This window comes from Diabrotica virgifera, chromosome 2 (genome assembly GCF_917563875.1).
Source record: "Diabrotica virgifera virgifera chromosome 2, PGI_DIABVI_V3a".
Taxonomy (NCBI): Eukaryota; Metazoa; Arthropoda; class Insecta; order Coleoptera; family Chrysomelidae; genus Diabrotica; species Diabrotica virgifera.
In genome coordinates, this window is record NC_065444.1 from 15,592,964 (window position 1) to 15,608,215 (window position 15,252).

Genomic DNA, 15,252 nt, shown 5'->3' on the forward strand with positions numbered 1-15,252 from the left:
AGCTGGAAGTACAGATATACGACGGAGATGCAAGGAGAAGATTAATAAATGGGTTAGAAACAGAAGCCTAATTGAGTGGTAAGGACAGCGAGAGATGGTTCCCCAATAGAAAGATGATCAGTGGGAAGACCACGAAAACGGTGGAATGACAACTTACTAGAGGCACGTTGAGAAAACAACCAGTCGTGTCTATAAAAAAAGAAGAAGGTTTCTATAATAAAAATATTACAATTCTAACTAAATTTATTTCTTTATTCTTTAAAATACAGACAATATTCCCAAAATAATTAGTAAAGTAATAGAGAAAAACGACAATAGAAAAATATTAACAAATGAAAGTTCAGTAATCAAAAGAGATATCATCATCGTCGTCATCACCATCATCATCCGTTCCGTAATCATTCATCAGTTGGTCCATGGCAAGGTAGTATTCAAAATCGCCCTTATCATAATATTGGATGGCTATATACGGATCATTCAAATCTAAATCAAACAGACCATTGGTAAGATCATCATCATCATCATTCATCCATAACAATATTTGTTCTAATACTTCTCTCTGGTCTATGTCTTCTCTATCACCTAAAATGTTTAATGAGATCTTTTAATTATTTGTAAAAAAATATCATAACCTTTTATATAAAAATGTATATTGTATTTATATTCTTTCCGTAACAAAAAAGGATAAAATTAAAAATATACGAAGAATTGCTGGAGTGCAGAATCCCGGAAGGAGTAGGAGAGGAATACCAAAGAAGACCTGGAGGGAGACACTTAGGCAGGCCATGTTGGTAAACGGGATTACCATTGATATGACCCAAGAATTGTATGGAATTAGGGAAGACAAATATAATTAGGGAAGAGAATGCAATTAGGGAAGCTGATTCCTCGTAGGGATAAGGCAAAGAGAATAATGATTCTTCCCGTAAATACAATTATAAGTAGTTAATTTAAAAGGGGTCCCAACACTATCTACCATAACCTACCGTAACAGTAAGATTCAGGGCTGTCAGTAATACAGATCCAATGCTTACCGACATTAACACCAGTTAGGTCATAATAAATGACCAGCTGGCAATACTATCCCAATAAATACTTTGTTTGTAGTGAAGTATGTAACAATAGTTGAGCAGATTATCAGAGAATAGGCCATTTTGGGAAAAGTTATTTACCAGCAATTTTATTGCTGGAGTCGAATCTTATGATTGTATATATTAATATTATAGATATGCAAAGTCCGCAGATAGTGTGCTACTTTTTTTATAAACAAAATGGCGCCCGAAAATCTTGTTTTTTTCAATTTTTGCTCTATAACTCCAAAGATTTTAACTTTACGCCAAAAACACCCAAATAAAAATTCACCGTCATTTAATTCTACATAGAGACGTGTTTTTCCCGATTTACTTCGACGAAAATTTTCCCCGGCAAATGCGGGTTTTTCCAACAAAATCTTTAATTTTCAACTAAAATTTTAGATAATTGTTTATCAATAATTAAATAACTCGGTAATGTAAAACCTCTTTTCGTATAGATTATAATTCCAGAATCCGATGGAAATTGAATGAACAGTTTAGCAACAATTGAATTGTTAATTAAAAATTTACGGTCGCTATAATAACCACAATAATTATGATACATAAGAATAACTATGATTTTTGTATAAAAAGACATTGTACCTATCTAATGTACTTTACAGAATTGAAATTGGACTTTAAGTGGCCTCAGGAATATTTTAAAATTATAAACAATTTTTTGGCTTATAAACAAATAGAATATCTCGGGAAATTTTAAATTAAATTAAATCATGAAAACGGTTTTGAAAAAAAAAGCGGCAGGACGCTTCTTTTAAAAGAAAAAACGTTTAATTGTGATGAGTGTTTCCTGAGATACAACCGGTCAAAGTTGGCCGGCATTTACGGCAAAGATATAAACAATAGGTTCATAATTTTCAAACCATCACCTTTTTATTTCGGTCCTCTTTCTCCACACCAATTTTCATATCTTTAAAATACTCATAACATATATTATTATAATAAAAACTATCGATATTACGAGTGAAAATGCCAAAAATAGCAAAATTCCAATCAAAAATTAGGTTGGAGAAAATGTAATCTTAAAGTTCAAAATCGACAGACGTTAAAAAAAATGCATTTTCTCGGCTTCCCATGGAGCAATTTTCTTCATTCTTGTTTCCAAGCAACTCGAGTAGAGCCATCTAACTAACGCATTATTAAATGTCAAGGTTGATTTGGTTTTGTTATAATAAATTAATTTTTTTATTATAACAAATTTTTTTAATTTGTTGAAATAAAGATTGTTTAAATAATTATACAGCTTTCAAATGAGAATATTTGTGTTTTTAACGTTAAAAGGTACACTTGTAGTAAGTTTTTCTAAAAAAAGTCTGCAACTGGAAAAAATATGTAGTTTTCTTTTTTTATAAATAAATTAATCTATTATAACAAAACAAAAGCAAATTTGACATTTAATGATACATTAGTTAGATGGCTCTACTCGAATTACTTGGGAACAAAAAAAGAATGAAGAAAATTGCTCCATGGAAAGCCGAGAAAATGCATTTTTTAACGTATACCGATTTTGAACTTTGAGATTACATTTTCTCCAACGAAATTTTTGATTGAAATTTTGCTATTTTTGACAATTTTCACTCGTAATATCGATAGTTTTATTATAATAATATATGTTATGAGTATTTTAAAGATATGAAAATTGGTGTGTAGAATAAAGAGGTGATGGTTTGAAAATTATGATCCTATTGTTTATATCTTTGCCGTAAATGCTGGTCAACTTTGACCGGTTGTATCTCAGAAACCAATCATCGCAATTAAACGTTTTTTCTTTTAAAAGCAGCGTCCTGCCGCTTTTTTCCAATACCGTTTTCATGATTTAATTTAATTTAATATTTCCCGAGATATTCTATTTGTTTATAAGCCAAAAAATTGTTTATAATTTTAAAATATTCCTGAGTAGAGTAGAGTATTTATTGGTAATAATGTACAAATGTACTTTTACAGGTCAGCAATAATTAAAATTGTCTAAAATTACATTAAAAGTTGACAGTACTTCAGTAAAAAAAACCTATTACTAAAATTTAAAAACTAAACACTAATTAAATTACAGGACAAAACAAAATTTAGATCTGAAGTACTCCTCAAATGAGTAGAAAGCACCCATCAGAAGATAATTTTTAATTTACAAGTAAAATTTAATAAAAAATTTTGGTCTTGGTAAAAGGTATATTATTTTAAAAAGCCCTATAGGGCTACAAACATCGAACAGAACGTTTTCGCTCTAAAAAGAGCATCATCAGTGTTGCAAGAACATGGTGAGCCAACCAAAAAATACGAAGGTCAAAGCCTTTCAAAAAGCCTATATCCATCCTTTGGAATTTGCTATGTTAGCATTTTGATGTGACTTTTAGTCCATTTTTGAAAGGCTTTGACCTTCGTATTTTTTGGTTGGCTCACCATGTTCTTGCAACACTGATGATGCTCTTTTTAGAGCGAAAACGTTCTGTTCGATGTTTGTAGCCCTATAGGGCTTTTTAAAATAATATACCTTTTACCAAGACCAAAATTTTTTATTAAATTTTACTTGTAATTAATGGTATACAGCCAGCTACAGGAAATTCTTCCTAGTGGAATTTTTAATTTGTCTCTTAAATTGGTTAAAATCAAGACTTTTAATAGATATTGGTATACAGCTATAAAATTTCAATGCTAGGTATCTGGTTCCATTTCTGGTCCTCTCAAGTCGACTGAAGTCTGGTACAAGGGCATCATGATTTCTAGTCTGATAAGTATGCTGTTGTGTTTTATACAGATCTACATTTTGATGAACATACAACAGGCACTGCATAATGTACACAGAAGGTAGTGTGAGAATCCTCAGGTTTCTGAAAGACTGCCTACAATCGTCCCGATAACCCTGACCTGTGATTATACGAATACACTTTCTCTGCTGACCAAACACCTTATCTATATGGCAAGAGTGTCCCCAGGAAAGGATTGCGTAAGTTAGTCGTGAGTGAAAGTTGCTGTGATATGATGTAAGAAGGGTTTGAAGGGAGGTAACCTTAGATAGGTTTCTAAATAAAAAGAGTTGGCTTGAGAGCTTTTGGGAAAGTTTCAGTATGTGCCGTTCCCAAGTGAGTCCCTGATCAAGATAAACACCAAGAAATTTAGCTTCCTGTGAACAATCTGTTAAAATGGGATGTGTAATGGTGTTATGTCTTAGGGTAAAGTTCACTGTTTGTGATTTTGAGTTATTGAGAGAGAGACGATTTGCCAAAAACCATTGGAACAAATTGCTCTGTGGTCTCAAGATCAATATTACTGATTTGGGAAGGGTGGTAACTTTGATAGCATGTAGTATCATCAGCAAATAGGACTGTGCTTACCGGGCCCTCTTGTGAAAATCCCAAGTCATTTATATAAATGAGAAATAATATTGGACCTAGAACTGACCCTTGAGGCACTCCATACATCAAAGGTTTTTTATCAGATTTAAGCTGGTTAAAAAACACATTGAAATCTATCTGATAGATAAGACTCAATCAATTGAATAGACATAGGATGAAAATTATAGGCATGTAATTTTTTAAGAAGAATACTATGAGTGACACAATCAAAAGCTTTAGTAAGATCAAGGAACGAGGCAAGGGTATCAAGAAAGTTTTCAAATCCTTCCAAAATACTGCCTGTAAAATGATCGATAGCAAGTGTTGTTGTTTTGTTTTTTCTAAATCCAAATTGCTGCACTGCAAAAAGCCGATTAGATTCAAAATAGTCATTGATCTGCTTCTTTATTGGACGAAAGTTATTATGATCATCAGCCGAACCTTTACGTTTAAAGAGAGGTATGACTTTCGCAGTTTTAAACACTGAAGGAAAAATGCAGGATGAAATTGAGTAGTTTATTAGTTTAGTTAAAGGTAAGCTAATGTTGTGTTTAATTGCCTTGATTATTTTTGTGTTCATTCCATCCGGGTCCTTGCTCTGGCTATTTTTTAATTCTTCAATTGCTTTTACAACTTCCTCCAAATTTGTTGGCTCAAATCTGAAGGAGCAATGATTAGAGGCGAATGAAGGAGCATGTGGTATAAAACTAAGGTATGTATTGAATGATTGGTCAGTATGATTAAGTGTATTTATTACATTTTCAGCAATACCACAGAAGAAATCATTAAAACTATTTGCATTGAGTGATGAATTTTTTATTGGTAAATTCTTACATCTTGAGTTTATTAGGGACCACATAGCCTGTTGACGGTTGTTAGAGTTTAATATAAAATCATCATTAGATTTAATCTTTGCCTTATGTATAGCATGTCTGTATTTTTTCCTATATTCTGAGAGTGTTTTCTTTGTCACTAAAACGGGGTCACTTTTATTTAAAGATGTCAAAAATTGTAGTTTCTCCCTCATAAGTTTCAAATCATCATTAAACCAAGAATTTTTTTTACATTGTTTACCTTGCTCAACAAGCCTAGATTTTTCAGGAAAAGACAGATTTATTGCCTGCGTTAAAATATCGATAAACATTTTAAACCTTGAGTCCACATCAATACATTCATTATCAATAAATTCAAAATTTTGTAAGCAAAGATTGTTATTTAAAGAGGCCAGTCCCATCTCTGTAATGGGCCTGTAGCTTATTCTAGATTTAGAAGTAGTTTGGGACACTTCACATTTAAACAATATGCCTTTGTGGTCTGAAGTGTGTGAAAGATCAACAGCCAGTGTGAAAGATCAACTGAGGCCGCTTAAATAGTCTAATTTCAATTCTGTAAAGTACATTAGATAGGTACAGTGCCTTTTTATATAAAAATCATAGTTAGTATTATGTATCGTAATTTTTGTGGTTATTACAGCAACCGTAAATTTTTAATTAACAACTCAATTGTTGCTAAACTGTTCATTCAATTTCCATCGGCTTCTGGAACTATAATCTATACGAAAAGAGCTTTTATATTAACAAGTTATTTAATTATTGATGAACAGTTACTTATCTAAAATTTTAATTGAAAATTAAAGATTTTGTTGGAAAACCCCGCATTTTCCGGGGAAAATTTTTGTCGAAGCAAATCGGGAAAACACGTCTCTATGCAGAATTTTATTTGAGTGTTTTTGGTGTAAAGTTAAAATCTTTGGAGTTATAGAGCAAAAATTGAAAAAAACACGATTTTTGGGCGTCATTTTGTTTATAAAAAAAGTAGCACACTATCTGCGGACTTTGCATACCTATATTATTAATATATACAATCGTAAGATTCGATTCCAGCAATAAAATTGATGGTAAATAACTTTCCCTTGTATTTTGCTAATTAGCCCAGAGTACAATGAATGTAGAATAAAAGTCAGACAAAACTACTCGGAACCATTTAAGTTGTTATCTAAAGGACTTCGACAAGGATGCTTCCTGTCACTAAACTCATTTAAACTTTACTTAGATAAAACACTCAACAAATGAAACAAGAAATTGACCAAAAGACAACATCATCTGCATGATGAAAAAGTTAGAAGAACTTGGAAGCTGAGGATTGGAAATTAATTATGATAGATAGAATGCAATACATGATCATTGGACATGGTATTGTGACAATTAATTATAATAATAAATATACTTACCCCCCACACCTCTTCGTCTTCTAGCTTTGGGTGGGCCTACATCTACAACTGTTCCATTAGATAAGGCATGTAAATATAAGCAAGTATTTCCAAACGGACACTTTCCTGCACCTTGGCGGAAATATTTACAGTCTTGTTTTTTCATTTTATGTCTTTGGCCATCTATGAAGTTTAATTTTTCTTCTTTTGTTTCGATCCACATTCTTGAAGGATAGACAAAATCTAAAAGTGAAATTGCTGTTTTGAACACATTTGCTGCATTAATTCTAAGACAAATAGACCTTATATTACCACTAACGGTTGGCTGAGTTAACTGTGGCAAAGGTTTACTATGGATCATATATGCCTCATATTACACTCAACTAAGTTTATATACAGTACGTAAATCGTTCAGCTGGACATAGGGAACATTCATTGTATATATTGAGATACATAAATACGTACATTGTATTATATTGAAATAATTGTGGCAACTGAGCTCTCTCGATGACAATAGGGTTGTTAGCATTAAGGGACATTAACCTCAAAATTGACAACTCATTTCGACTGAAACAAATAAACGTCAAAATATGACAATATAATACCTAAATATTTTTGGCCTAAGTTAATGGGCAAACTGTTTAGTTTTAAAATTAGTTTTTAAATAAAAAATTAAAAAATTACAGTTAAATATTAACTCATTAATCATAAACTTTGTTTTTGATTTATTTATGGACAGCTTTGCTTCAAAACTCTTGCACCAGAAACTCATACTCGAACAGAAGCTTCAACTAACACAGTTAGCGCAGTTGCCACAATTCTCTCAATGTATATTCCCTATGTCCAGATGAACGATTTATGTACTGTATATCTCTAAACCCAGCCAAGGTGTTAATTACATTTCAAGTTTTACATGTAACTTGCACGAATGGAACACACTTACCTGATGTAATTCTACATTCTGGACAAGCTTTTGACACTTCAAATTCAAATTCTTTACTTTGTCTCCACTTTCTTATACACGTAAAACAGAAGCAGTGATTACAATTAGGAAGGATACCAAATGTTTGCTGAGACCTATAAAATATTAATATTATTTTATTTTATATTATGTAAGATTCTAGTTGTTTTATTTCATGAGAGTGAGTCAAAGCCACTCAGCACATCCTCATAGGTCAGTGTAGTGAAATTCTATATCATCCAAAACTTATCCACGAGCAGACATATTCTCTGATCACAACCCGGTTATTTCGTTGATGAGAGTGAAACTAAAGAATGTAAAGAGCTCTAGCTCACAAGAAAATCAAGGATACAAGGCGGCTCATACAAGACAACCTATAATATGCAGAAATGAAATTTAAAATAAAAACGAACTTAAATTGATCAAAAATGGAAAAAAATTCAACATGCCCTTGTGTCAGTTTCAAAAGAAACCCACAAACCACTTGAGAAAAAAGAAAACCTTGGATTACAGTAGAAATTCTGTAACTTATGGATGAATGAAGAAAAAAAGCAAAAGACCTGAATACATACAAAGAAATTCAGAGAAATGTGTCACTGGATCAATTACATCCAAAAACTATTTAATGATGAAAGAGAAGAACTGGCATTAGAAACCACATAGGATACCGTACCACCAATAATATGAAAATCATCTATGCCATCAAAAACAAAAGAGGGCGAAGCTACTGGATCAGATGATGTGTCCATTGAATTATTAAAACTCATTGATTAAAATATTATTGATTTAATGACTAAACTCTTTAATTTAATATATGACTGTCACAATCCCCAGACAATGTAGCAATCAACATTTGTAGCAATCTCTAAAAAATCAAGTGCAACAATCTTCTCAGATCACAGAACAATAGCTTTAACTGTCACACACATGTACTATAGAACCCTTTTACTTGTCAGATTTGTCTCAAATTCCATACAATAATATTTAATGTGCAAGAGGGGTTGGAGAAGAAACTATACTCTTTTACGATTTGTGTACCTCTTAAAAACTATTCAATTATTCTATTCCTAAAAAAAAAAAATGAAATTTACTTACCTTGATTTTTTTAAAACTATATCAAAACAAATACCACAGACTTTTTCTTCAGATTCTGATACCTTCTTAACCAAATTTATAGCAGTTTCTGTTGTAGATGTACCAGGTCCATAATTCTTAGGTGACAGTTCTGTTTCTTTAATAAGAGGAAGAGCACAAGCTCCGTCTTCTTCATTTGGCTAAAAACATCAAAAACCACTTAAAAAAAATGAAAGTCCTCTTTCTATTCTATAGTGTTTAGACCATTTCATATCGAAGGTTGTAAAAGGCTGTAACCCACAAGTCAACTTTTTTCCATGAAGTCGCAAAAAAGTTCCATTTAAGTAATTTTGAGGAATTAACGCAAAAATTTTTTCTTTAATTTGTTAGGTTTGTAATCAATCAACTATTCTAAATAGGGCTTTTCATCAATTGTCATTTGTTTCGAGCTGCTGTCATGTGTCACATAATATTAATATATCTATGTCATACGTCTTTGGTTTGTATCATTGGTATATACCAATAACGTATGACGTAGATATACAGGGTGATTGATTAGTAGGAAGCTCAATAGCTCTGCTATAGTAATAGATAGCAATAAAAGTTAATAACAAAAATTTTAGCCACCTTTGAGCTTCACATTACAAAATTAGTTACAATGTTACAGGGTGTTCGATAACACAGTGGCAGACCTAACTTATGTTTTTTTAAATGGAACACCCTATATTTTACTTTATATTCGAAATCCTGTTAACTTCTCCATCACAAAAATATAAAGGTTTGTTATGTTATACAGGGTATTTACAAAGTTATAACCAATTTTGTATGAAAATCGTAACAAGTTCAACTCCCTGTATAAATAAACATAAGCACAACAGCAATGGTTTATTAATGCCATATTTTTTTATTTATTGTCAAAATTTTTAAGAATTATTGATATTGCTAATTTTCTTTATATCAAATACAGGGTGAGTCAAAACGCAAGTACATTATGTTCAGTAGTAATTGCACAAGAGCTCTAAAATTCTATATTAATTTTAGAGATCGAGTGCAATTTGTTGCTTTTATTTCATGAATAAAACTGTTCAAAACCAAAATTTTATTGTAATTTATTTATGTAAGTACAAATTATTACAATTAAACACACAGTTGTTATAAATATTTTACGGTTGAAAGTCATCACTTTTATAATTTTTAAAACATTAATTGTCATTAATGTTACTGAATGTATTTTTTCGTAGCAACGAAGGCCATTTGAAGTAATATACTTGACGACGGGAAATTATCAGTCTAATTTAGATTTCTGTAGCTTTCTATTGGTCAGAATCTCCTATGAACGAAATCTCAATAATGTTAAATGGAACACCCTGTATTTTATATCATTATTGAAAAGTAACATTAACATACTTTAAAATTTTTATATAACATTCCCTATGCCCAAATTGATTAGTTTTCGAGATATTTTCATTTTTCAGAGCAAATTATTTTAGGTGTTTAAATATATCTAAATTTTAAGTAAGCCATGACTGAATTGACAATTGAAGATTACCGATTATCAATCCGGTAATCAATGTAACACTGTAGCAAATAAAGAAATAAAAATAATTTATTAGTAATACATTTTACAAACAAAAACACAACCACTACATGCAACATTTCTGAAACAATTAAAAACTATCTTGCATTTTGACTCACCCTGTATTTGATATAAAGAAAATTAGCAATATCGACTATTCTTGAAAATTTTGACAATACGTTAAAAAATATGGCATTAATAAACCATTATTGTTTTGCTTATTTTTATTTATACAGGGAGTTGAACTTGTTACGATTTTCATATAAAATTGGTTATAACTTTGTAAATACCCTGTATAACATTACAAACCTTTATATTTTTGTGATGGAGAAGTTAACAGGATTTCGAATTTTAAAATAAAATATAGGGTACTTACTTACTTTCCGTGTCCGGAACACCAACAACTTTAAATTCTGTATTTCCAATGGTTGGCCACATAGATGGCCCTGTCATTTGCTATGGTGCACCAACAACACAGAAATATAGGGTGTTCCATTTAAAAAAACATAAGTTTGGTCTGCCACTGTGTTATCGAACACCCTGTAACATTCTAACTAATTTTGTAATGTGAAGCTCAAAGGTGGCTAAAATTTTTGTTATTAACTTTTATTGCTATCTATTACTATAGCGGAGCTATTGAGCTTTACCCTACTAATCAATCACCCTGTATTAATATTATGTGATACATGACAGAAGCTCGAAACAAATGCCTGTGAATGAAAAGCCCTATGGGAAATAAACCACAATTTAACTAAAAAAATGATTTTAATAACGTTTCAATATCCACATCAGATGTCGTTGTCAAAATACAAAATATTAAAATATTGTCTCAACTCATAAATATGTTGGCAATATCATTTTAAAGTCTTCTACTTTAAAATGTATAATATATGTCTGAATTGCCAATATAAATGAGTCAGATTAAATTAAATTATTAGAAGAGTTTTTTACTAAGCAACAACATTTTTGTTTAATTTTAATATGTTGTATTTTGACAACGACATCTGATGTGGATGTTAAAACATTCATAAAATCATTTTTTTAGTTAAATTGTGGCTTATTTCCCATTTAGAATAGGTGATTGCAAAAATGCCACAAGGAAATAGCTTCAGAACAACATTGTAGATCAATAATAATTTATCTATAAATGAATGGAAAAAATTATTAGGTTGATTCCTCATAAAATTACTTATGGAGTGTTTTTTCTTATTCCTGAAAAAAGTTTATTTGTGGGTTACAACCTTTTACCTTTCAACTGTAGATATGTAAAACAATCAGATAATCTCTAGAATCCACATGGAAACATGTCGCACCTCGGCAACAACACTGTCAAGTCAAAAATAGCCATTTTGAGTAAATCCGGTATGAAGATCATCCTTACTATATAACATTCGATTATTTCTATAAATTGAACAATACTTTTGTTATTTTTTCTTCAATAAGATTAATTTAGGTTATTTTATCAATTAGTACTCTTTATTGTAGAAATTTGAAACTAACTTATTAATTATTAACAAATGTGTCTGTGTTGCTGAAAACCCAAAGATGGATTATAACAATGTGCCACTGTTGCTGATCATAGTGGTTGGAAATTGCACAGAAATTGAGGTTTAATGTGAAAATTATCATAGGTTATAATGATTTTTAAGATTTTTTAATACAGTGGAACCTCGATAAGTCGGATTAATCGGGACAGCGGCCGATCCGGGCTATCGAAAATCCGGGTTAGGCGGAGAATATGGTAAAAATTATTAAAATACGATATACTTAGAGATAAACTCCATTATAAATGCCAAAACATGAAATCCATATGAACAGTACATCTAAATTACATGCAGTGGTATAGAGTATTGTTTATTTCTTGGTAAAAAACTCAGTTGAAATGAAAAAATTTTTGTTTTGTCTGATGAAAATCTGTCCGGGTTAGCCGGACTTCCGAGTTATCGGGGGTCGACTTATCGGGGTTCCACTGTACATTTATTTAAAGAATACAACACAAACGTAATTACATAAGAACATAAAATAAATCCGCTTATTGCCTATTACAAAATACTCGTTAGAAACATGTACCTATTTAGATTTTTAACATTAATTTTAAAGTAACTACTGGTTTTTGACGCCTTTCTTTGATGATTGGAGGAGGATCTGAGAGGAGGGTCTATTTTGCATCCAAAGATTGATAAAAATTATGATACATATTATTTTAAAATGATGTGATTTTTGTTGGATAAAAAGTTCAAGGCATCTATTTTATTTTGGAAAAGTTTCAGTGGTGCGTTATAGAGCTGTTTTAATTCAATATTATCAGGAGTTAAGCCAATAGAATTTCTACTGTTTGTTTTCCGAATTAAAATTTTATTTTGAAGTTGCTATCTCTGTAAGAAGTTTTATAATAAACGGTAAACAGTTCATCTCTAAATAGGTACTTGTAATGTTGCAATATCGGACCTAAAAACTTTTTCTCCGTCAGAATTTAAAACAAAATTCTTTCCGATTTTCTCCTGCAAATGTTTTACATCAAAAAAATCTGTAAAGTTCATTTCTGTAATTTTGTATGAATTTGTTGCCCAGATATTCCTCCTTGTCCACTTCTAAAATAAACAGCTTTTGTAGTAGCAAGTTTTAATATATATTTTGAACGATCAGTCATTTTCAACTCCAAATTCACAAAAAAACACGTTTATAACTAACTGAAATCACAAAACAAACGTGGTTCTCAGAATAATGTGACAGTGTTGTCACTCATTATAGCGCACCTAATTTAAAAAAAATGTATCTAAATATATCTGCAACACTGTCATAAGTGAGTTGTTACAGTGTTGCTGAATAGAGTTGTACAAAAGTAGTTATTGCTATAACAGACATAAATCACCATCTAGCGCTTATAACACAAAATATCTTTTCGACAGTGATACAGACTAAAGTTAGACAAAATACCCATTTAATGCACCAAACATAAAAAACACTGAATTTTGACTTATGACAGTGTTGTTGCCGAGGTGCGGTTATTACCATCGAATTCTTGTCTTCATATTACATTTTTGTTGATGGTGGAAAACCTCCGTTAACCGAAATAATTGGGAGGGAGGCCATTTCGGATAACAAGAATTTCTGTTAAAAATAACATTGATTTTTGTATTTTTCTTATTTCAAATTACTTAGCATTCTTGGGCACAGTTGATATTAAAAAATACTATGAGGTGATTTCGTAATGTGTTGTATATTTAACTGCATTCTTTAGTTGTATGAAAGCAATGTTGAATAAGTTGACAAATTAACATCGAATTGTTTCCATTTTGAAATTTACTTTCTATTGATGAAATCAACTGATTCTGTTAACGGAGGTTTTACTGTAGTTATTGAAAAAATATTTTTCAGATTGAATAATTAGAATAACTTACCTCATATTTTTCTATAATCTTGTGAGGGCTCTTTTCAGGAATCTCATGTACGTTCCAACATCTTGTGCCAAATCTGCACATTCCTTTGAGGTTAAATTTACATATTGTTCTATTTCCATTAATTCCAATATTCATTGTTCAAGCAGTATCTTAACTAGTTTAATATCAAATACTTCTAAAATATTAGGATACTAATACACGATTAAGGAAATAACTTCTGACAGAAGGGATGGGACTAATTTGACATCAAAAATTTCATTGACATCTAATTCTAAGTTCCTAGAAACAACCTACAAATAAATGAAAAAATTTTTTTTATACAAATGACATACATACTTCTTAAGGGGAAAGGCAAGGCGCAAAATGTCTCCTGTCAAAATGTTCAATGTGTTTTAAATGTATTTTTTTCGAATCCTGAGAAAACTAATAAATATTTTTAAAAAATCTAAACTCAGAATGAAAGATTACATTATTACTGAGGGCCGAAAGTCCCTGAAAACTTCTATAATTTTTATTTTAATAAGTTAAAGGGATGAAAATAAAAGAGAAAATTTAGTGTGATATTTAATTGTACATATTTCATTCAAAAGAAACATTTTATTTATTCTAAGGGACTTTCGGCCCTCTGTAATAACCTAATCTTTCATTTTGCCTTTAAATTTTTCAAAAATACTTATTCTCAGGATTTGCATTGAACATTTTGACAGGTGACATTTTGCTCCTTTCCCCTTAAGTGAAAAAGATTTTACTGTGTAAATTATGTGTATATGGAACTACAAAAATACTGGAGTAAATTATATCATACAAATTTAGTTGGTCAGCAACCTGATGGACAGAATAAAACTTCATATGACATGTATTTTGACTACTTGAAAATATGCTGATACCTCAAGATAAATTAATTATTTACTTTTGATGTTGAAAAAAAAAATTATATAAAATTAATGCAAGAAGTTAAGGTACTTATATTTCACCACCTATCAGAAAATATAAGCAAAACAATAATAAATGGCAAGAACATTGCAATGCTACCTTTTGAATGCTTAATTTTCCTATCTTTTTTTTTATTTCTATATCTTTATTAATGGTTATGTTAATCAAGTTGTGCAACGCCTTAATGAATCCGGTTTAGATGTGATATATGATTAGGTACTATTTATAAAGAAAACAAAAATTGGGACCATTGTTATGTTGTTATTTTAATACAGAAGCATTATCTGTCTAAACTGGTTAAAATTTACAATAAAAAAACTTCCAACAAGGTTTCACAAAAAGTATATAAACAATTAAAATAGTAATCGATGTAATTCTAATAATTTAAACCAGATTTAACATTTTTACTTACCTTATTAACTAAAAAATATATATAAAAGTTATATCTATATATCTTGGAAAAAAGTAATGGCACACTAGAAAACTAAAATAATAAACTTAAATTATATGTTTGCTACAAGCATAGATTGCTGTTGAAAGCAATCGTATGCTATTTTCAACAATGTGATAAACAACAGGAGTTAGTGAACAGATGTTACATTTACCAACCAAGACTTCCACCGTTTTCTTTTAGTTTTGATGTAGAAAATGGCGCATCTTATGATTGCGCATGAATAT

At 30.5% G+C, this 15,252-nt stretch overlaps 1 protein-coding gene across 1 annotated transcript; it reads right to left on the reverse strand.

Annotated features, from left to right (window-relative positions):
- Positions 1-225: 225 nt before the first annotated feature.
- Positions 226-15,252, reverse strand: LOC114345797 (probable E3 ubiquitin-protein ligase makorin-1). Its single transcript, XM_028296592.2, has 6 exons — positions 14,987-15,252; positions 13,642-13,931; positions 8,686-8,864; positions 7,573-7,706; positions 6,651-6,872; positions 226-582 (listed from the first exon to the last, which is right to left on the reverse strand). The coding sequence occupies exons 2-6, from the start codon at positions 13,774-13,776 to the stop codon at positions 341-343; spliced, it is 912 nt and encodes a 303-aa protein (XP_028152393.1). The 5' UTR covers positions 13,777-13,931; positions 14,987-15,252; the 3' UTR covers positions 226-340.